Source organism: Anopheles arabiensis, chromosome 2 (genome assembly GCF_016920715.1).
Source record: "Anopheles arabiensis isolate DONGOLA chromosome 2, AaraD3, whole genome shotgun sequence".
NCBI lineage: Eukaryota > Metazoa > Arthropoda > Insecta > Diptera > Culicidae > Anopheles > Anopheles arabiensis.
Genome location: NC_053517.1, coordinates 87402327 through 87426979, shown reverse-complemented (window position 1 = coordinate 87426979; position 24653 = coordinate 87402327). Strand labels below are relative to the sequence as shown.

General features: G+C 47.5%; 2 protein-coding genes across 2 annotated transcripts in view; both read right to left on the bottom strand.

The window, feature by feature from the left end:
* The window catches only part of LOC120894613 (signal element on autosome protein 2-like), a 75327-nt gene extending 50895 nt beyond the window's left edge, over positions 1 to 24432 (bottom strand). Inside the window, exons 1-3 of the mRNA XM_040297326.1 lie at positions 24301 to 24432; positions 23622 to 24235; positions 16346 to 16874 (exon numbers count right to left, since the gene is read on the bottom strand). Coding sequence (XP_040153260.1) covers positions 16346 to 16874; positions 23622 to 24235; positions 24301 to 24307 — 1150 coding nt within the window. The 5' untranslated portion in view covers positions 24308 to 24432. The remainder of the gene's footprint in view (positions 1 to 16345; positions 16875 to 23621; positions 24236 to 24300) is intronic.
* LOC120893416 (KNR4/SMI1 homolog) lies at positions 21431 to 22492 on the bottom strand. Its single transcript, XM_040295273.1, has 2 exons — positions 22372 to 22492; positions 21431 to 22305 (listed from the first exon to the last, which is right to left on the bottom strand). Exon 2 carries the CDS (start codon positions 22301 to 22303, stop codon positions 21680 to 21682), a length of 624 nt encoding a protein of 207 aa, XP_040151207.1. The 5' UTR covers positions 22304 to 22305; positions 22372 to 22492; the 3' UTR covers positions 21431 to 21679.
* Positions 24433 to 24653: the final 221 nt, after the last annotated feature.

The following is a 24653-nucleotide window of genomic DNA, read 5'->3' as shown; positions in this document are numbered from 1 at the left end:
TAAACAACCATTCTCACTCGCACACACACACGCTTCAGGCATGTGTACCTTGTTGGCCGGTGGTGCGGTGTGCCTTCATGTGTGATCATAATTTTTCCGCTCCGTCACACCGTTGCCGGGGAGAGCAGGATTTTTCACGTTTTGCTGCTCCATGTTTGGTCAAGGTGCCGCCCGCACGCTCACAATTTCACCGCTTCAGCACGTACGCGAACTTTACAGCGATGCTGCGAAACGAGCACCACAAAACCGCCTGAAAGTATGCTCGGACAATCGGGCAGGTCCTGTACGGCAAAAAAAAAGGCCAAACGAAATCCAACGAGACGCCGTTTGAAAGCGTTTCCGGTCGGTACCTCCCGGCAGGTTTCGGTCCCGGACACGACCAGCTGCCGGATGAGATGCTTCCGGGAAAACCGGTGAGCAGTGCTTTCCACCACCAACACCGCAAAACCTGTGGGTCGTGGGACCCCTCCTATTTCTGGTGCTCATTCCGTTGTACCAAAAATTAAAGGAGAAAAGGTATAATACCCCGACCAACCTGGCCCGTTTTTCGCTTTGTTTTTCCCCGTAACAAACGTTTCCAGTTGAACGTCATCATTCCGGTTTGCCCCTTTGCTCGTCCTCACTGCGTCTTCGCTTCACGAACTAGATCTACGGGTTGTAGCAAACGGTGGCAACGGCAGTTAACTTGTTGGAAGTTTTCCTAGCTGGCCCCGTTTTTTGTTTCTCTCTCTCTCTGCCATTTCTGCCACGGTTTCGGACTCATTCGAGCGGGAGACTTTTGCATCTTTCCTCACCTGCCGCCTCACCGAGCGTCGAAGTTACGGCTCAGTGCTTTTGACCACTGCGAGGAATGAGCAAACTTTTTCCACCGCACCGCAAGGGATGAATCCTTTTTGCGCCCACCCTTTCGCTCTCGCTTATCTCGTTCGGTTTGCCCAAACTGGCCCCGGTGATGGTTTGCATTGTTCGATTCTCACCTCCAAACGGTTCCGCGGTTTGTACACACACAGACACACACACAAACACATACACGTACATTCGCGAACAGCCAAGCGGATCCAATGTCTGTTCCGGCAGGCTTGCCCTTCCCCGCGGAAGCGCCCCAAAAGCTGGGTACATGTTATTTTTACTTTATTTTCAACAATAACAGAAAACAAAAAGCCCTTCCACTCGGGTTCCGTCCCAGCCACAGGTTTCGCTATTTCCGACATCCGAGTCCAAGGCGACAGTGGCGCAAGCAGTGGGAAATGGGAACCCACCCAAAAAAAGGAGGGATGAAAAACATAAAGGACATGAACAGTCACACATCCACACAAAACCCCAAAATGGTTCAGCTTTGTTGTGGTCTTATTGAGCATACATTTTGATTAATGTGTTGGACTGGAAATGGTTCAGTTTGCGCCATTGTTTTTGATGGTGGTGAGGGAAGAGGTTCCGGACGCTGGACAGGAAAGGTCAGCAAGCGCGAGCGCGCGAGGCAAACTCTACCGGACCGAGATGAAAACTGTCCGAGAACGGTTGAACGCGCCCGGGTGCCCACGCGCTCGTGACGTTTGAGGCCGCACCATTGTTTCACGCCTTCGTACAAGGGTTCGTCTTCTGTCTCACTGTGTCTTTTTGTTGTAGTGAGCCCCGTCCTGGTTTTGGTAGTGGAAATGAAATTTTTATTCATCATTGTATCGTTGTGATGCTTTCCTGTGGCCAACTTTTCCACGAGCCTCGCTGTAGCTGGAGCGAAACACTGTCCATTCCGTGTCCTATTTCTGTATGTGGGTGTGTGTGTGTGTTGGCCATACACTCTCTTATGAACCAATTGCGCAAAACAAAGACTAAATGATGGCATTGTGCATCGTGACAGCCGCTGGTGGGGAAATGGAAATGGAAAATAAAGGATGACAGATTGATTCACAAATGCTTCGTTTAGTTTCAATTAAAACCCAGATGACTTCCTCCTGAGCTAAGATAGAGTCTACTTTTCCTATTTTTCTGCATTAAAAACGTTCTACTAACGAACGAACAAACTAAAGCAAATACCTTTTTCCACATACTAGCACTTCTTGACGATTTTTAATAAACTTCAAAAATGTAACGCTTGTCGCTTGCCTGCCTCACATCAACAGCGCGCGTTCGACACAGATAATTAGAGGAAAATTGCTTTCCTTTCTAATTTTCTAACGAGAGCTACCGCAACCGAGCGGAAGCTTCAAAGTTTTACCCAGTTGATGAAACCATTCCTGGAAGGAGCAAGCGAGAACAGTTTCAAATCCAACAACAGCTCAACCTCCAGTCTTTGCCTCCTTAACCGACAGCCTAAAGGCTTCCAACTTTGCAATCCCGATTCGACACGATTCCAAGACGCAATCATGCATACACACACACACATATGTATCGCTTCCCCCAGCACCTTTTGCCAAAAAACACCTCAACTAAAACGGAGACAGTTGCGTGTCGTTACGCGTTACAAAATATTCCCGCACTTCCCTGCTAAGCCCTGCATTAACCAACTTTTGCTTTTCTTACCCAAAAACGGGAAGATACCGGAACGAATGCGGAGCGCCCAGCGTGCAAGGCCCGGGTATGACGCTCCGGAAAAAGGGCGGAGGTCATTGGGTCTAGGCTATGGGGCGCTCCGTGCACGCCTCAAATTAACAAATGACTTTCCACTCATCCAATTAAAAACATCAATACGACGGCAGCGTATCTTAATAACGGCAGCAAAAGGGGTTTCCTGCCGGCATGTGTAGGCAGCCACCCGGGCAAAAGCCACCCATGTCGGTGACCCTCTCAAGAAAGTCAAATCAACAACCTTAACCCTCTGGTCTTTGCTGAAGGTTGCTTTTCGTTTCCCTCACGGGCGAAAAGATAAACTACAGTGCTACGCGCTCTTTCTATCCCACACAGTCTCAGCCAGCCAGTCAGCCAGCCAGCTACTTTTGGCTGCAGAAATCCTTCCGCCGAAAAACTCTCCGCCCCACCGGCGAACGGACGACCAATGTCAAGCGACCAAGGCACCTCGTCAACTATTCTCAATCAACGAATATTTTCCGGCTCGTAATTTTCACTGTCAAAGCCTATCGTCCGAGCGAATCTACCTCCCGGTTAGATAAAACCTCGGGGTTGCTCCCTTTACCCAGGGCCTGGTAGGTTTTCAGACCGGGCCTGGGTGATCTACCGGTGAACCAAACCCTAGGGCGCTGCTTCAGTGGCCTGCGCCGTTGATTGGCAAGCGAGGAGTGGAAAAGTTATTTGATTAAAAATTCTTTCCCGCATTGCCGCTGTGTTTGGCTTGTGTGTGTATGTGTATTAGGACGAAAAATATCTATGCCATAGTGTGAGGACTTAAAGACACCGACACCGTTCAAGCGTTGAAGGGTTTATGAGACAAGCTAACAAAAAAAGCAAAAGAATAACATTTTGCATTTTTGTTGCTTCTGTTTAAATTCTAAACAAATCGTACTGCAAGCCCAAACGGTACCCTCTTAAGCAGGCTTTGCTTAAAGTAATACACATTGCCTATATTTAGGCTGACAGCAAGAACGAATTCGCTCGAGCGTTTACCCTGTTTTACACACGACACGCTTTGTGAGCGATAATTTTTGCTCAATAATTCGTCGAACCATTTACAAATCATAGACACTGGCAGACGGCGTGGGCCGGTGGGGGTTGGGGCTGCAGAAAAATCCCGATACACGTAAATATTTCCCTCGATGCTCCGAAAGCACCATCCACGCATCGCCAGTCTCGCGGCATTCCCTCAACCTTTGCTCTTAATTAAATTTTACACCAACACTTCACGGAGTGAGGACATGATCCCCACCCCTCCCTCCCCTCATGTCTTCCACAACTCCACCCCCTCATGAACCTGTTGCCACGCGCTGTTAATTAGTGCCAAATTTAATTTCAATCGCTTCTCGGTATATGGTGCCCACACCCTCCGGTCGTAGCCGCTGTTTTGCGTGGGCATATTAAATTTTTCATTCAACCTGCTCGCTTCTCAAACACCGTGGTCGGTGCGAATCGCGGCTACCACGATACAGATCAAAAGTATCCGACTGCCAGGCAGTATCGCTGAATGTAATCAATTTTAGACTCCCTTCCCGTGCTCCGGCCAGTACACTGGAAAGCGCTTCGGGGACGCGTCTTTGCTTCCGTGACCAGCGCAGGCAGTCGCGACTCGTTTTAATGCCACCTGCCGTCCTGAATCCCACGGCACGTTCGTTACGGCAAAAAGAACTCTTCCATTACTGTAAAGCTCTCGTATGTGTGTGTGTGTACGTTTGCTTTTTTTTTGCTCTCTTTTTCCCAGGCACTCGTGCACACCCGTGTGCTCTCGTTAGGCCGGTTTTCATTTCACGGAAGAAAGATATAGATGACACCGGGGCGAAGCTCATTCCATTTCCAATCTATTAGCAGATTGTTTTTCAATCCTTTCACGCTCTCTCTCTCTCACACACACACACACTCACGTACAGAGGAGAAGCATCAACCTGCTTGGTACACCACCTCGGGCCAGTAAAGCCTACGACATCGAGTCCTACCCGGTAAATCCCAGTGTCTCGTTCTCGTGTGTGAGTGTGTGTGTGTGTGTGTGTGTGAGTGTATGCATGAGCAACGGACCGCGTGTGGGTGAGCGCTCCCTACCGATGCGAATTTAAATTATTAACACGAATAATAGATCAAAGAGATCTTTCAACTCTTCTCCAGGTTCATGACACCGTTGGCAAGGGCGGGAAATCTGAGGAGGAAATGCGCAATCCGAACCCGGCTGGAACTGTTGATTAGAACCGGCATGCTTTGCACATTGAAGTTAAAAAAAAAAGAAAAGGTACAAACGAAGCTGCTCTTTTCCGAGCCTTTGATTCTTCGGGCACGGCGGCTGTTGGGGTGTTCGGGGTGCGTTTTAGGGTGATTGAAATTTGAGTTTAACGATAGCCAGTAGCAGCAGCAAACAACAGCAACTGTCACCTAAAAAAAACTATTCCCAAGTTCTGTATCACACCTCACACGGTGGTAGAGTTCAGGCAATGAACTCTCTTCGTCTTCGACACATTCGGGGCTCTTCCGATTGCTTGGGGAAACACAGAGTATCGCTTTCGCTAATGAGATTGGAATTGTCATCAAGCACAAGGGGGGTGTTAAAAGGAAGCCAAGGAAGGAACGTCCCTCAGCTGAGGTTGGCTCAGCTCGTGGTTGCAAGGAAAAGGCCTACGGAAGCCGGCACACAAATAACAATCAAATAACGTGCGAACGTGCGGCAGCAAACCGTGTCGATGCAAAGAGCAGGAAGGTGGAATTTCCGAATCTTTGGCATCAAATCACGGGGGCAGCCGTCGATTTGAAGTGCAGTCACGCACACGGCTAGTGTTCTTTTATTTTCCGGATTTGCGTTGAATGTTTTTTTGTGTTTTTTTTTCAGCCCTCCAAATTGCATCCCAAACTCCCAAGTTGCAGGCTTCCACAGCCGGTTTAATCCTTCTGAAGCTATGGCTCACGCTGCCAAAGGGAAGGGGGAGTTTTTGGTTCGTACGATAATTAAAACGGAATCTTTAATCAACGTAAAACATGCAGGCACGTAGCAAATCGTGTAAATCGAATGATTTCGATGAGGGTTGAGTGCCGTTTGTTTTTGTTGAGCAAACGGAGGCCTAGCGTTTTGAGGCAAACTTTTGCCGAGCGAGACGAGATAACTAATTAGCAGTTAGGGGAATCGAATGCAACTGCTGGAATCAATTCATTCTTTTGGTAATTTACTACTGAATTCTAGTTGTTTTAAAATCATTTGAAACAGGAACGGTTTCGGACGCATTCATATAGACAATAATTTGAATTTATTTTAATTAATTTGTCCACCATAAAGGGTGAATTACTTCTTCAGGAAACAGTTTCATTTGTCCTTCTTTGACCCTTTCCAACCTCATTGCTGGGGTATTATGTGAGCATCAACTTAAGACTGTGCTGTAATCGTTAGTACCGCTCCAGTCCCGCTTTCAACCATATGAGCCTAAAAGTATGCAATCGCATCAGCATCATACCCAGATATCAAAAAACAACAAAGCCAAAACCCAACCAAGTAAGCCATTGCTGTCGACACAAGTGCGTCGTAAAAATGCACACAAAAACTCACCACCGCAACAGCAATAAATTCGTCTTTGCCTGCCTTTGCCATGCATGCAGCAGTTGCGATAAAATTTTATGAATTTTTAATGATTCGCAAAACTAAAATTACGGTACCCGGCCGAATGGGTCGGCCGGTCCGATATCACCAAATCCAACCGCCCACCATGGTTGAGTTTGGTCATGTGGGCAGGCCCAAACCCCCCCCCCCCCCCCCCGGCAGCAGCTTAGTGTGAAATGTGTTTTCTTGCCCCTGGGTGTTTTGCCCTGGGCCCTGGGCCGAAAGTTTGTGGCGTCCAAAGTTTGCGCTGTGCGCTTGTCCCGTCCCGGCTGGGATCTCCCAGAATTGGAATGCCGGACGAACAAATGGCTGGTAGAGTCGGGCTATCGGCCACCTACATGACGATTTGTGCCGTCCCCTCGCCGTACCGGGAGGGAGGTATTAATCCTCATAAGAAGCTTAAATTATTCGATGTGGGGAGAAGAGCGCTGGATGCGGCCCGGAAGTGTCGGGAAGAGTGTCAACCCCGGTTCCTGGTGTGATTGCACCAGGGACCCTCCGTGCCCGCCCATGACACAAAGGCGACAAAAGGTGGCGCGGTAAAACTTCGGCAAGCCCACCAGTCCGGTCGACCCCGCTCGCATGATAGTTACATATTTGAGGGGTAAAGTAAAGTAAAGTAAAAAAAAGATTAGAATCCCTGCACACGATCCGAACACACGGACTTTGCACGCCCCGCGCAACGAAAGCAGTGTCAACGCTGTGCCAACATTTCACGCATTTTCACTTTACATTCGGTGGTTGCATCAAATTGACGTATAAAATCCCTTTTGTTGAACACCCAAAAGCAACAAAATTACGCGATTTTTCACTTGTTGGGCTCATGTGTTTGTGAGGGCCATACCTTCGGTCTGCTTTGTCCTCACCTTTGCCATTTGGGTATAGATTTCGGCAAACACAGCTCAAAAGATAGAGGAATTACGGTTATATCAGTGCTCCTGCCACCGATCTTAAAGAGCTTCACCGCTTGCGCACAAGCATACAAGGACCACCATTCTGGATTGTCCACCGGGGCTTTCGGGGCCCTTGTCGCAGCTCCCCCCACCCCCCTCCCCAACCCGCCCAGGGCAAAGTGACGCAAGTGACGGGATTTATGGTTATGGTTATGGCCAACTGCTTTTTATCGCACGTTCTTTATCTTTGGGGAAAACCCTTTTTCCTACCTTCCCTTTACCCAGCCGACTGACCCGCTTTAGGGAGCCCTCTGTTGCGTTTGGATCGATTATTTTCGTCACCCAAAAAAAAAAAGAAAAAAACAACAGGACATTGCAGGCAACAGTGGCTCCCCCCAAATTCTCTTTCCCGGGAGCAGTAAACGGGAAAAGCGGACGGTGAAAAAGCGACAATCCTTAGTTTTGGTCCGGAGACTTCCTTCCTGCACAGCACTTTCACTGTGTTGCACTGCGGCAAACAGGGCTTGCAGAAGCGGACAGGAAGGTTCCTCCTTTCCTTCTGCTGGCTTGACCAAAACTCTAATGACAGGAGCTGCTGAAGTTGAAACTCCACGAAACACTAGTAGAGGCCGGATTGAACGATTTCTTTTTTTGTTTTGTTTTTTCATTGGTTCACTTTTTTAAGGTGTTCCGCTCGAGTTGTTCCAAACATCCTTCTGCTTCGCCCACCTTCCAACAGTACCTCCACTGAAACGGGTTGACATTTCCGGGTACTGGGCTTCCGGGCGCAACAGGGAACGTGAGTGAAATAGATGATGGTCATGATTGTTTTCCCTTCCGCCTCGGGTCTCGGTGATATTTATCATTCCGGATATAAGGGTAAAGCAAGCAGCAACGAAAAGCATACCCGGGTCCGGGAACGAATCCCGGAATGCCTCATTAAATTAGCTCCATTGTAAAACTGTCAATGAAATAATACGATCCTCTTGACTTTAAATCAAAATTAGATTGCCCGCTCCGAACGGTTGCATGGAGATGAAAATACATTCATTTATATTACTTTTTCTAACACAAAAACATTGTGTAGAATAAGTAAAAACATTTCAAACTCCACTGTAGTGGTGGCTTCACTAGTCTGGGGCGCACAGCTAGGATTAAATTTCTAGCAACATTGCCCCGGGCAGGACGCACGCATGGCTTTTCACGGTCAATTTTTACCCCACTTTGTCCCTGTCCAACAACAACAACAATGGCTGTGGAATGTTCCGACACAAACACACACACAGAAATACAACAAAACTCCTTCTCTTTTTATTCAGTTTCGTCATACAAACCCCAACGAAGGGACAACATTCTACCAGCTACCTTTTGCACGGCAATCCTCTCAGTAGAGCTACATCAAAACCCAACAACAGAATACTCACACACCCACACATACACTAAACCCAGGCAAACGGGCGCACGCAAGGAGAGATTTACCGATTGTGGAATTATTTATAGCATAAATTATCTTGTCCGAACGGTTTGTTCCGGTCGTGCCGGCGCGGATTCGTACCGGCGGATCCGGATCTGATTTTGTTAACGATGCCACTCTCGTGCTGGCAGTGCTGCTCCAGTACCCCGGGAAAGGCCCAAAACGTAAAAAAAAGTAAATGGAAATGAGCCGCCCGGTCCAACATGGAGACGTTTTTTTTTTTGCTTTCTCTCCACTCCATCCCATTTCCTTTGGTCCGTGAATACTCGGATCAGCAACAACGACACACACACTCACACACACACACGGATGCTGATTCTTTTCCGATGCCGTGGCGAGGGATTTGTACGAGCCGAAGCGCACGAAGAAATAAATCATGAAGCCAAAAACGCGAAACACTGCAACCCCGGGGACAAAAGTGTGTCCAGCGGGGAGGGATGTGCGAGGTCCGTTTTTGTGTCCGTGGACCAGCTACGACAGCAATAATCATCGTAATAATACATGAATGCAGCCAGCAAACCTAACGCGAGCGTGGACCTTTGCTAACGAGAGACAAATAGCCAAGAAGAGGGATGGGTGGGTTGGCAATATGTATGGAGAAAAAGAAAAAAAAAGCATATCCTCCCGGTCACAGTACAACAACAACATCAGCGTTTTGTGTGTCTAGGGGTTCCATCGCCCTCTGCCATGTCCTTTTTTTCCACGCATGAAGGATCGCTTTATTGGTTCGGCAACCATCCAGCAACCTTCGCTTGTGTAAGAGAAAGAGCGACAATGCGAGAAAGAGAGAAAGAGAACATATTCCACATGGACAATCCCTCGCCCCCAATCGAGGGCCATCTCCGATGCTTGTACGTGAAAATTAAATTAAAATTAACTAAAGCAGACAAATTTCACAACGCCACAGTTCGGGTGAACACGGACCAACCCAACCTGCCCATCCTCACTGTGCCTGTGACGAACGGACACAGACAACTCCGGTTGGGCAGGTAAACATCGCGACCGTACCACCCACCATCCTTCATTCCCAATCCACTTCCAGGCGATGAAATCAATGAAAATGCCGCTCCGATCCGAGTTGCCGGAGAGGACATTGAACGGGTAAAAGGGATGCAAATTTCCAGTCCAGAAAGTAACAAAAAAAAACACACATACTTTCCCCAGCGAGGGATGGTAACCTTTCGATGTTCGACACCGTAAACCCACCGAGCAGGGAGGAGATTCGCTGGATTGTTGATAAAAAATGCAAAGTCCTCCGCAATCGAACCAGACACACGCGGGGACACTATCCCGCTTATTCGATGGGGTTTACTTTCACCTTCAAGCCGGGAATGGGAACGTTTGCAACACATACGCGCGCAATAAAAAAAAACAGACGGAAGCAACATGTACTGGCCAAATTGAACATTCGATACCTGGACCGTGCACACCTGGGCAGCGGCGTCATCGATTCGGGACTCATCGCGCGAGCCGAGCGCGAACGTAAATCGATTTAATAACGAGCGAAGAATGAATTCTGCATGGACATGTACAGAGCGGGCAGAGCGCTCGTATAAATAATCAAACATGCCGCGCCGGTCCAGTTTGGCGGGCTTTTTTGCCTTCCTTCCTCGTGTTAGCACAGTGCACCTTATCACTGTCCACCGAAGTGGTGTCTATTTTCACTCAGGATGCGCTTTCAAAATGGATACAATTTGGCACGCAAATCGTCCGCAGCGTTATCGTTTTCCGTGCCCGCAACAACGGACGCCCGCCGAACGCTACTAGTAATTATAAACAACCCACAGGGGCAACAGGGTGGTCTTATACGCGCCCAGCGGTTGTTGTAGGCTGATTGAATGTGTGGCATTTCGGTCGCACTTTTAGTCGTTCCATTCCTCTTTCCTTTCATTTTCCACCGCACGGCTAATGAGAGTTGGCTCGGGAGTGTTCTGCGCTGCAATGTTCGATTAATAATTTATTGCCTATTGGATGGCAATAATTACCGATCATGACCCCGCGCATGCAAGAGTGGGCAGCGAAAGCAATCGCTTGCTTGTAGCATTTGTACTCTTCCGTTTGTGTGAGGCCACTGGTAAGTGTTATTGATTGCAAAAACGATGTTTCAATTGATTTGCTGAGGCATTGAGGCATATTTCTTCTATCTCTGGCCCAACTATTGCTAAAGAGACTTTACCATGCGAATCAATATGTTTTGTTAAGCACAAGCAATGAACAAATGTACTGCATACTTTTCGGCATTTTTAAACCACGGCACTAAAACGGGCTAAACCCAAAAATTTACCCTAAATAAAAATACCACAATTGGATCCATGAAAAAATACTTTTGTTTCATTTTTCAATTTAAAAAGCCGGAAAATGTGAACAAAAATAAACCCCATAAAAAAAAAGTTTAAATAAATGGCGCCTAAATGTATGCAATGGAGATTATTTCGTTAAAGAACATCAATACTTCTACGTTTTTTTTTGTCGATTTGTTAGTTTGTTAGTTTTTTAGTATTTATAAACATTTATAGAATAAACACATATTTCAAACAATTGCTCTAACAACACTTCAGTTTCGAGCTACTCCACTCATCATTTGAAACCCTTGTCTAAACACATACCACAAATTGACCAATTATCATTTTCCAGCACTTAGCGACACGGGTCAATATTTTAGTGCGACATGCTTCCCACAAAACTGTTGCGTCCCTGAACCGGGCCGATCAATTGCATCATCTTAAAACATTCTTGGCACGGCCCACCGTGGCAGACACATCGCACACGCGGAGCTTAAAATAAAAACCGTGCCATCCGGGCCGTTCGATAACGAATCGATTATGCAACGAGGGAAACTGGCAACCTGTGCAGCGTCCGAAGGGACCGAACCCAACCCCAGCAACAGCAGCTGAACCAGCGGTTATCGTTTGTCAATTTCCGCGATTAAATAAAAACCGTAGCCGATGCAGCAGACGCACGCCACGGCCGAACCGTTTGTACATAATTTCTCCCACCGCACAGCACCAATCGGGGCCAGTTCGTTCGTGTGAAGAATGTAAGCCGCATGGAATCGATTTATTCGAAACCGATCGATTGGCATAAGCACGCCTGTTTTCCATACACCACACACACACAGCGCCAAGAATCAGATAAGTACCTTAAGCGTAACAGTAAAAGAACAAAACGGAATATTATTTTTTAAAGCTTTTTCATGCAATGATGGGTTGCTTTTTCTACTGCTCCTTCCTGTTTTTATTTCCTTTTTTGTTCCCCTTTTGTGTGGGAAATGATTGTCATTATCCAGACGCACACATTACGGTCATTAAATCAACTGTGGCAGCCGTGACCATAATGCTTGCCCGCGGGAAGACGTCCTACAAAGCGTCCTACTTTTTTTTTACAATACCACTGAACTCCCATGCTGAACGGTGTAGAGTGGGAAAATTGATCCTTTTCCGCCGGCATCACCACCATCGCCATGCTCGGGGCAGAAAGGAAAAGCTCGATTGAAAGGCAAACGCGCGCGCTCACGGAAAACAACAGAACCAGAAACCATAAATTCATCCACGTCCGTTAATCCGTCATCTCCGTCTCCGACACTTTACACTTCACCATTCCATTGAACGAGAAGTGGCCTTCACAAACGCGAGAGAGTGTGATTGTGTGTGTGAGAGACCAAGCATCGCCATAAGAATGCAGATTTTCCGACTTTCCGTTCGAGTGATTTTCCACACTCCGAGACAACTGCAGCACTTCGCCCATCGTCACGCGTCGTCGTCGAGTGAGCGCCAGTCGTAAAATCGCTGCATTATGCCCACCCACAATGCACGGCATGATGGCATGAGAGGCAAAAGGCGCAAAAAAAAAGAAAGGAAGCTAAATGGCACCCAACACTGCACTGCAAATGACTGCCGAACGTCAATCGGTGGAAAATCATTGGAAAATAGCGGTCCGATGCAAATGGAACACACCGAAGCGAGCGAGCGAGTGCGATAAATCGCATCAGCGTGAAAGGAATCTGGAAAACAGACGCGTCCCCTTCCATTTCTGCCGAACGCTCGGTGGCGAAGCGCTGGTTGGGTGTAAATTTATTTGGATTTCGGTTCGATTTGCATATTTTATGCATTGATAAGTGGAACAAGGCAGCGCGATCGGATGGGCGAATATGAAATTGATTTTTGCCCGCTGCGATTGGGAATGCCGTCGCCGCATTCCACGCACCCGTGGTAGAAGGGTGAGGGTGGTGGAAAAATTCTGTTTTTATTGATTTTTTAATCCATCCTGCTACCCCTTGACACTTTGCCCTTCCTTCTGGCGACTGCTTGCTGCGACAGGGGCGGCATAATCGGTGCAAACGGGAAAAGTGTTTGCTGTTTTAACGTACCGGAGCCTTTTTTTGCGTTATATTTACACCCCGATTGCGGGACAACTTTCACTCGCTATCGATTACGCTTTTGCCCGCTGTCAGATAATTGTTTTCATTCAATATTTTTCCACACCTCGCTCCGCTCACAGCTCCGAGCGTGTGTGTAATTTATGAGCCGAGAAGCTGCATGGCATTGTCATTGCCGTACAAGCGAAAGCGCCTAACGGTATGCAATCCGCCTTTCCGTAGTGGATTTTGCGTGTCCATTAGCTGCCGGAGCATGCCGAATCGCACATCGATTTGCCATAAAACTCCATTAAAACCTTTTTGGAGCCCAATTTTGAAACACCAATTTATTGCGCTCTGTTCAGCACTCTTTCGTCCCTTGAAACATTAACGAATATAAGGTCCATCCCGTGCTGATTACCGGAGCAAATATCGGCACAAAACCGTGCGCCGCACCGCCATGTCCAACTGTCACGTATGACTGCGGATGCACGTCGCACCATAATTTGCTGCCAAATGTAGTTTCGCCCGTTAGCCCAGCGAGAGCACGCAAAAATGTTTTCCCTCCATTTTAAATGTGCGTTTGCTTTTCGGCTGTCCGTAATTCCGTTCAGAAAGCCAACGAGAAACGTCATCTTCTGCCCCCAGAAGTCCCATGTGTACGCTTTCGAAAAGAAAGTGGAAATCTTTCGAAACAACAAACCAGCAAAAAAAACCAAAACCTTCTCGAAAACGGGAAAACATCTTGCGAGGTGCGATACAGTCACACTACTTTTCACAAAATCACGAAACCTTCCGACCGATGTCGATGGTTTCTATGGCTCTAAAAATCGCAACAGCTAATGTGATGGTAGTTTGAGTAGTTTCAACAAACAACAACAGCGAGCGAAAGGCAGACCGGTCACTGTGCGGAAAGGGAATGCGAGGAAACGGGACCCGTGGTCGAAGGTGAGCATGGGGCGGGTGCACTCTCGAATCACCCAAACCATTTGGGAGACCTGTTATATGGGTCCCTTAATAGACATAAAGTCGCCAGAATGTATAACAAGATGACGCAAACATAATTGGATATTTGATACCGTTTTCGTTCGGCCGCCCGACGTCCGTCGCCCGCCCACCGGTCAGTTTGAATGACCTCTTCCCACCCAGAAAGTTGGCGAAAGGTCTGCTGACGAGCGGACTTGGCGTGGCGGTGTAAGAATACACTCCTGGAAGGAAGTAGAAGCAGCAGCAGCAGCAGTAGCATCACATTCAATTCACATTCTCGCCCAATGTAGACGGAAGACGGAACAACAGAGCCGGAGCGCTCGTTCCTACTTAATACTATTCGGTGCCCATTAGCAGCAACGGCCGGAATAACAATAAAAGCAGTCAACGCTCCCAGCCCTCTCCCCATTCCAGTGCCTTTTTAGCTTCCTGCCTCTTGGAACGACCCTTGGAATGCCGCAGTGTTGCCTTCCATTCCCCGCCACCGCCACCGACGGCAACGCAAACTTTTGCAACACCGTAAGCCGAATGAACTGAACCTTTCAACTTCATTTGACTCGGTCCATCGCAGTGGGGGCAGCGCACCACTGCCGATTGCGAATTTCCAATTTTCCATAAAAAGAAAACTCCACCACTCCTTTCTCCGTTCCATGTCCGGTTTCAATGAAGGCGATGGAAGGTCCCAGGGCCAGGTTTGTTTGGGGAATATCTTCTACCAGTTGTTCCACCTTCAAAGCAACAACATCACGTCGTCAGTGGCGACTTTCTCTCTCTCACTCGCGCCATCCAAACCCCAGTGGCCAGTGGATGCTTAGGAATCAAGGGGGAAGCAACTACAATAACAAAAAACGAACGCACTCGGACTGCCCTTTAAGCTGCAGCACCAAAGCAACCCGGGCCAGGCCCTTAATCCCGACGGGCGTAAAGCTGCAGCACGGAGACGCGCGGATGCTTTTAAATTCTGCCGCCGCTGCTTTATTTCCCGTTTTTATTGCCACCTAGCCGGGCGAGTGCCGACGGGTCTTTCGGCACATCCGGAAGATGTGCGTTTCGTCGCTTTTTTTTGGTGAGGAAGCGTTGGGGAAGCAAAATAAATGTTAGCTTTTCGTCCCCTCCCCGCGGTCTCTGCCACTTTCACGCCTGCCTGGCTTGTTTTGGTGCCTGCCCCGGTTTTGTACCAGCTCGCAGCAGGGGACAGAATTGCGTGTTAATGAAAATGAGCCACCAGGATGATTCCACGACTGCCCTTTCGGGCCATTTTCGCTGTGTTCTCTTTCTCAGTTTTCCGCCTGTGAAAAGGGAACTGAGTGTTTGGAAGGAAGTTGAACTAGAAAATATCAAATCCAGCCCCTTTTTGGGTCAGCTCCTTCGGTCAGCTCCCGTGGGATGATGCAACAAAAATTGAGGACAACGCCTCCCCTCCAAGGACCGTGCCCGTTCATGGGGCGAAATGGCACATGGCTTTGATTTTGATTATGTTTACGGTTCGGAAATGGCATCTTTCCCCCGGAATCGATCGCATTCCCGAGGTCAGCCAATGGAGGTTTTTGTATGTTGTTGTTGCTTTTTTATTAGACTCTTGGGTGTAACCGAATCCGGATGAGGCACCACATAAAACCGGGAGTGTTTAAATTGATGCTTCGGTTCATGGAGCACGATTGGAAATCGATATCTGGAGCCGTGAATAAAGAAATGATTGCCACTGGACAAGACGCTTGGACCTTCCCATTTTTATTGCTAGAAGAATTTGAAAAAATGAAGCATTTCACCTTTAAAATTAATTCTGACATATTGTTTCCCGTGCACAAAACGCTCTAATTTTTCCCTTTTTACGTGTCACGCACATACATTCAACGAACAAAACGAAAGAACAAAAAACCTCTTTAGCCATTGCTCTAATCAAACATTTGTAATCCCCCTTAATCCCCAACCGGAAACACTATCGCAGTGCACACTTAACGTTTGCTTGTACTGCCCATGCCCCTGGCTCCCGTCCCAGGTCCCAAGCACGGTTGTTCCACGCTCACGCAATCCGACCGTGGCGGACGAAACAAAACGGCGCATTAGTATTGTAATGCGTATCACTTTAACCATCAACAGCAGATTACAGAGAGTTAGAATTATGTTAGAACCGCCGGCGTGCCGGCCCCTTAATGCCCAACCTCCCAGAAGTGCGAGAAGAAGTGGGCGCTGCTGTGGGGAGAGCTTTTTCCTGCCAGCAAAGGATACACGGTCTCCAGTTACCATTCACGGCACGTGCAACGTGCAGTTCGTGCCAACCGAACACGACACCTAACAGCACGTCCAGTCCTTGTTGTCGTCGCTGCCCATTAGCTAATCCCAATTAAACGGTGAGCGGCCTGAGTGAGTTGACTCGCCTGTCACGAGAACGTATTCACACGCACGCACGCACACTTCGGACGATAACGATAGCGAGAAGAAAGGCACAGCAGCGAACTTACCGTTGTACAGGATGGTCGACTCGCGCGTTGCCGCTTCCGGCGAGTGGGGCGGCGGGCTCGGTGCCGTTGCACCGGCCGTCGGTGAGGAGGGACCCCAACAGGTGGCCACGGTGCTGCCGGTGGACTTGCTGCTGGCTGCCGTGGCCGTCGCTGCCGCCGGCGAATCGCCCACCACGTCGATCTCTTCGTCCTCCTCGACGATTTCACTCGCTGCCGGCGGTTGACCGCACTCAATCGTGGAAGGAGAGCTGGATGTGCTGCTGGCATCACTACTGTTATTGCTACTACTGCTGCTACCGGCACCACTTCCACTACTACTACTGCTGCTGCTGCTACTGCTTCGGTCCACCGTCGCGGGTGAAGATGCTGTCGTCGTATGAGAGCTGCCCGCAGTTGGGACCGTGTCCAGCTGCTCCTGCTCGCCGGTCGGTTGCTCCTCTGCCCGGTCCGGCCACGGGTAGGCTTTCCATTTTTTCGCCATCAAACAGCGAGGCATTTTGAGAGTGGGCGTTTCTTTGTTTGTTTGTGGGTGTCAATGAAGAATGTGGACGAAAACTATCCGCGAGCTCCAAGTCGTGCTCGCGCTGCCCCGAAATGATGCCCGGTTGGGGACTCGGGACTGATGAGGATTTTGTCGTTCAGGTACTTCTAAATACTGGCCTGCAAATGCAGCAAGTGCATCGCTCGGTGCACTCCTCACGGTTGAACCATCCGTGCCATGGCGAGCTAGCGATTGTTTCGATGCTTCCTTATCGCAATCAATACTACTGGTTGCATTCGAGGTAAATACTCGCCAGCTACTCAAAGCGCTTCGAGCAGGATCGACTTTCAGCACGATATATCACCACTCGGTATGTTCAGCAATTGTTGATTCTTCCCCGCGTTTCGTTCCTTGTTAAGGTGAAGCACCCGGAGTGGCACCCGCACGAACCGGATACGTGAAAGGCTACCGTACAGTTTTATATCCGCCCTGGCTCAGGACGTGCTGGGACGTGCTCCGGGAGGAGGATTCTCCCGTGGGGGAATTCCGGTGCTACGCTGACGCCTCCGAAGGCACACGGCCAGCAGCAGAAGAATGGAATAAATTTTACGCCAGAACGTGACACAGATACGAAAGCACTTTGCACGACCGAGAGTGGCGCAACGAAGGGAGCACAGTATTATTCCGCACCGGAACCAGTTTAAGACCGAGCACGTGCACTGCGGATGAGTATGAAGAATTGTGCAGTCCTTTTTTTTTTGGGGGGGGGATGGTGAGACAGTTTTTTTTTCGTTTTTGCAACACACGTCACACCAACACGGAGCTGCGAATGTTTGCGTTAAAAACGGACGCGTACAACGCTACACAACGGCACAGATAGTGGCGAGATTCGAACGAGGTTAGTCCATCAAGCGGAAGATGCCCGACAAAATCAACCGAAACAGGCCGGATACAGACTTACACTAACACAGAACCCAACACATGTGAACCGGGTGGCACTGGGGCCGGCGCCATACCGCTTCATCCAAGCCGCGGCACTTGATGGTGGTGGTGATGGAGGATGCCACTGCCGGGGCAGCACCTACCGGACACCGGCCGACCGGAGCCCGATTCGTTCGTTTGCATCGAAAATCGATCGCACAGCCTACTTGCTGTGGCAACCTGGCTCCTGCTGCGGTTGCTATTGCTTTGACAGCTTTATTGCTTGACTTCCTATTGCTTTTCGGTTTGCCGCTCGTTTGGCGAGCAGCGGAAATAATATTGGACTTTACTTTCTTCTGCAAATCTGCGTCTTAATCCAATGTTTTTTGTTGTTGTTGTTTTTGTTGTTGCTGCATCTAGAGGGAACAGCGGTAGTCGCTGCTCGGACAGGTTGCTGCAGCTTACAACTTCAGAGTACCAGTTCAGGATAGACGAAACGGTTTGCCAGCGAAACGGCAACAGACTTGTAGAGATAAGCACAGACAGCTTTACGGTAGAGAGTTCGTCGTTTCGGTCGTTCTGAGCGGAGGTGTGTTACAGTACAGTACAGGCTCAGAGGAGCAGAAGCGGTACGGCACAGTTCATCAGCCTCGTCAACTGCACGGCACAGACAGAGATCCGAGACAGTCTTCGAGACAGAGCTGGAGGGAAAGAGAGACAGTAGAACGACCGATAGTGTAAGGACGAACCGAAGGGCGTTATCCTAGTTCATGGTGGCGTTTTGAGCGGGGGGCCGTTTATGCCCTTTCTAGCTGCTCGTTACAGCAGCCCCAGTAGCCCGCACCATTACACGGTGGATGCGACGAAACATTGAATCCTAATCACTGTGGGAAAAGACCAGGCACACAATACACACCAAAACTGCACTCAAAAACTCATCCGAAACACCGACGAACTAAAGATGGTTAAACCGAAACGACACCAAAAACGCGACAGCGTCCCGCACAGTTGCTAGCACTCATTGCCTCAAGCCGATCGTTTGGTGGGCCACTACTAGAACTTTCCCTGCCACTTCTTGTTTCAGCATTGAATTCACAGATTCACGGTGCACTGTACGTGGTAGTACGGCCTTAGTATATCGATCAGCACCGATTTTCACTACACTTCCACCGATAGGCTTTATTAATCTTCTCTTTTTGCACACTTTTACACGCTTTGGTTTGCAACAATCGAATAGATGAAAGCGTTGACAGACGACAGAGAAACACTAACCGAGCGAAAGTAAACACTTGTACACACACACAAACACTCACGCACCGTACTGCAGACACTACTAGCACGTGACAGATGATGGTGACGCTTTTGTTTTTTTTCAGTTTGTTTTGTCGGTGAGTGTGGAAAGAGCCGCGCACTAGGTAGTAGACCCCGGGGGAAAAGGAAATGGCGGGCCGACACCGAAGTCCAGGTAGGTTAGGTTTGGGATGGAAGTGTACACAAAAAGACAGGAAAACAGGTTGATACAATAGAGAGACGATACGAGAGACAGAAAAAAGTATCGGCACGACAACCGCACTGTACGAACCGTCGAGGGCGTTTGAATCCTGGCCGGCGCCGTCCGGTTGCATTTATGAAACCGAACATTCGGCAGGCCCGAAGCCCGAACGGTGCCCGACCCAGGCGGGCAATATCCTGCCGCGGTTGGTTCGGGTTGCCTTCGGTCGCCTTTTTGGATTTTACAGGGTTTGATGTGTGTGTGTGTGTGCCCGAACACAAGCAAAAACGGGGGAAGTAGGGTTCGTGCTCGCAAACAAGTTGCAGTCACCCGTACGGCAACAGCCAGCGGAGAGTTGTATGCAAGTTGCACAAGTTCGCGTCAGCAACACGTTGGCTTCCCAACAAACACACATACACACACACCAACAACAAGGTGAAACCGAAACCACGCAACAAATGACACTCTGGCAACAGAATCCTTACAAAATCCTGTCGGTAACGCTCTTTGCGTGTGCGTTGTTAGTTCGGGACACGTTGGTTCGGTTCGATTTTCCCCTTCACGAAGCCACACAAACACACACACACACACATATGCGTATGCCGAAGCACGAACTGGCCACCCTATATGTCCCTGTAGCTCGGTGTAGTTTATGCTTTATGCTTCAGTGGTTTCTTTCATTTCCTTTCCCTGTTCCGACAGCAGCGTCCGTGCCTCGACTGTCTCATTCTCGCTCGCTCTGGTCGGGCCGCTTTGCTTCCGGCTGACGTGTGCCAGCGTACGCGAGCCTGCTTTGTTGATATCTTATTTCTATGCTGCATGCATCCTTTTCCATCCCTTTTTAATGTTTTGTTGCCATCCAACAACCGAGCATTGCATTCTGTTCTATCGTGCTTCTCTTTCAATCAACATGTTCCGTCTCTTTCCGTTGCATTCACTCGACACCGAGCTTATGAATGAAATTTATGCTGCAATCTTTCTGGTTACACTGGTTCTTCTCACTCGGTTTGCTAGATGGCGTATAAGTGAGCGTATTGTTTTCTCACTAGCTCACATGCTTCTCACGCGAACGCTTTGGTGATATTTGTCACCATGTTGCACAACATCTAGCGAGCGTTATCAGTGCGTTTCGCCACGTGCTTAATGTTTCGAATTCATACTTTTTGTCCATTTTTCTTTCCTATCGTATTCAAAATAACAAAATTTCTGAAATGCACCGTCTGCTTTTTATACAGATAGAAAATATCCAAACAACGATCATCTTCTAATTGATGTAGAAATTGAGCTGAATTTCTACACTAACTTCAAAGCTAATTCTTTCTAGATTTTTTACACTGAGGTTGTATGCTTAGTTTCTATGTTGATTTCTATACTGAACATATTCTGACAAGAATGGTTCGTAGACCAACGAAATCATTTACAGGATCGGAAAAGGCTATGAACCAGGTTCCAGGGCCGTTAAGGACTCGTAATCGGTTCCAGGATCGATTTGGAATTAGCATCCGTTCCAGGTATGGATTAGCGATCTTTTCCATGGCCGGTATGTATTTACTATCAGTTCCAAAACTCCCAGATATATATCAGAGTGCACCTTCGATAATGGGTCAATAAGAGATCCAATATTAGTTCATAATCTTGACAGGGTTTTTGAGCATTTTGTTTTGAGTGCACCTCGGAGTTTAAAAAAATCTAGAAATTGCTTCACGTAGCTGGGTAAGGGGGTCAAATTGACTAAAAAAAAACATGAAAGTAACTAAAAAATAATATATTTCTGTGAAACATGTATAACTGTATGCATGTATTTCTATGTTGTACATATGTTTCTATTTCTATGTTCTATGTAAATACGTTTTTCTGTAAATCATGTAAAACTTTTTTGGGATGTTAGTGTTGAATTTTCATTAAAATACGTGTAATTATCTGTTAATATGTCAACGACAAATATACCTGGCTGTTGTTCAAAATTATTAACCATTATTGTTAACCGTTAATTCATCGATATCTTAAATAAGCATTGCAAACACTATGCGTTCCAATAAAAGGTATCATAGTCCTTATTCCATGTCCGCAAATAATATTCCAAATAGGTTAAGCCCTTCATATGCAAATCTGCTAAGTTTAAAAAATCATGAATAAACAATCATCGATCCATTAGAGGCTAAACTGTGCAAACCATAGTTAAATTATTTCAAAATCTATGTTTTAAACGCTTCTATTACGCTTTATTCATCGAATGTAATTTTAAAACGTTCACACCATATAAAAACTGGCTAATGGACCACTTAAAACTATTCGCCTTACATCTAATGACTATTATACAGTCTCACTTGTAAAGTGAAATGTGTTGAACAGCTTGTTCAAGTGTAGCTTCAAACAAAAACAAAAACCAAACATACAACACACTGTGATACAAATGAAAAACCACACTCTATTGCTTGTCTTATTCGCCCAGCTTCTCAACGGCACTTGGTGAGGTAAAGAAATTTTCCACCTTTAGCTGCAGCTCACTGATAGCTCGCTTCACGTGCTGCAGCCCACCGGAGAGCAAATTCAAAAACGATTCTGCATTCTGCTCATCGTTCAGTTGGCTTTCGGAAACACTTTCATTTTTCTTTTCCACATGGTCCGTTTCGGGGTGTAGCGTTTCTTGCACTGTTTCAGCTGGTTTGGCGTAGCTTTGGGCATCTTCTTCTTCAACGTTGGGGACAACGGTTTCAACAGCTCTGGGCTCATCCTCGGGAATAGGTTCGACTGGGTTCGTTTCTTGTGCTTCTGTCTTTTCTTCTTCTGCTGCTGCTGCTCCTTCTGCTGCTGCTGCTGATTGCTCCGTTTCTTTATACTCTACTGCTTGTACCGCTACCGCTTGAACGGGTGCTTCCGTTGATGGTGATACAGTTTCCTGATCAGCCATCGTTACATCTTGAGCATCAGCAGCAGTAGTTGCATCAGCAGCAGTTGTAGTAGAGTCCGACTCCGACTGTGCCATACGAGCTCGCCTCGGAGAGGCTAGCGCAGACGAACATATCGCTGCTATAATAAGCACAGCTACTAACGAATACTTCATTTCTGTAAAAGAGAAATTGATGTTTACTTACTGATAACGTCAACCAATCATCGTTTCAATACACTTACTTCAAAATGGTAGTAGTGAGTACTTATTGGGTTCTCCCAGGACGCTAACGATCTCTCACACAGCAACCAAATTTTGTGCGTTACTTGCAACCCTCTATGACGAAATGCTAGATGGCATTCTGCAAGGCCTCCACTTTATATAGGCTACTTCATTCTTACCGAGCTCCCTTAACCAGTACGAGACACACGGATCCGAAGACTTCTTATCACCGCAGGTGTTAGCCGCTGCATCGCTAAACAATCTCGTCCAGAACGTGTCGTTAGACGCAAATATACATCGTTCGCCCTTACTACTACCAAAACGAGAACCCGCGAACGTCACGTGTGCCAGGGGAACTACTGTCTAGATGGAACCTTACTATTATGTTACGATTCGACAGACTTTATTCTTTCCTAGTGCTACATTTTGAACTATTACATCACCGTGTAACTACGTAAGTTTTAAGCTGCAATCGAGTCTATTGCATAATTTTCACCCACAAACACACACCCAACCTTTTTTTCGTGCAAAAAAACGAATGCTTACTTTACGTTACTATGTATGCCTTGTTTTTTTTTCTCCACCACAGTACTGCAACGGTTGCCGCCCGATACAGCTTTATTTACCAACAAACCAACGTTGGTTGGTACAATTTGTTTGTTTTGTTTTCACACCAGCTGTTTGCCACACGTGCGTACGTGTGTGTGTGTAATTGTTATTTTTTATGCTTTTCAATGTTGTGGTCTATTTTTTCTATATTGAAATGTAAATACAAACTGCCATTCAAGAACCTACACATGTTTTTAGTTGAAAATGTATAAAAACAAACATGGCAGAGAAGGAAACAGTTTGTTGCAGAATTGTATTTATTTATAACATCAAACAACTTGCCCATATTGTTTGACTTGTAGACTTACAGATAGCTAGTTATTTAGTACTCATTTTGAAACGCAATTATGCGCAACAATATACCTTCTTCTTCTTCTATTTGGCGTAAACGTCCTACGCGAACATGCTGGTCTATACAGGCCTTCAAGACTTTATTCAGTACCAAGCAGCCGGATAGTCAGTCGGAGGACGGTTTGTTCTGGGGTTGAAACCAGGACAGGAATGTTATTGAGTCGTGCATGTTGACGCCTATACCACGGAATCGCGAAACAATGTAGTATCTTTGTTGAATCATTGAAGTGCAATAGTTATTTCTAATTTATAACATGTTTTCTACACATCTCTATTGAAGTTATTTATTTATTCGTACCATTCTTCATACATTTAACACCACTGTTACTATCAAGACCAGCACGGAGGAAACGCCACGAATAGTTGCTCCGGACATTTCCGGTGCCGTTGTCGTCGCTTCCTCATCCGACCGACGCATCCGTCTGTATGCGGCTCGTACCGTTGGCGGTGGACCTCCGGCAAAAAAGCAATCCGTACCAGCCGAATGTGCGTAGTCGCACTGGCATGACTCATGGTTCCAGTACAACCTGGTCGGGCAGCTCAGCTCAACCGGAACGGCCGAAACGCAAGCGTAAAACTTCTTACAATCACTGTGCGGCATAAAGATCACTTCCTTGGCCGGATTGGCATACACCGGACAGCGGGAAAGCTGTGGTGGACACTTGTTAACTATCGGAGGTGCATCCAGTGCTAATGACTGCAACACAGCACACTTCGACTCGGACGTGAATGGAAGACAGGTAGACTCGGCAGCATCCCATTCCGAGTCCGATGGGCAGCGCAGTTCGATCGCCTTTGTCCCGCTGCAGACAAGGTAGCGGGTGCAATCGGTTGGATGTCGCGCGTAGGGGTTATCTCCAAGGCAGGGCGAAACATCTGCCGTAAAACCGGACACAAAATTCACCAGCAAACAAACGGCTAAACCTAAAACAGACGAGAAGCTTGTAAGATTTACTTGAACCAATGTATGATCACCTTTGAAAACTAACCTATCATCTTTGCGGCGTCGAATCTGTGAGGTCTGTGCTACACCGATAACTTGCAACAGTGAGACTGATAAAACACTTTTCTCCAACAATCGACCACATACAATCAGCATGATATCATCTTTTATAGCCATGCCTGGCGTCGTACATCAAGTGTGATGCAGTCAAGTGGCCGGAGAGTGAATCGATGTAAGTCACCACGCGCCATTTGCTCAGTAATGTTTGCACTGGTGTGTTTCTTGTTTTACTTTTAGCAAACGTATTGACGCCATGGGCCACGAGGGATAGCCACATCGAGGTGTGTGCTATTATTAGTGCAACCAATTTCACTATCTAAATAGTGCAGTGCCGCGCTA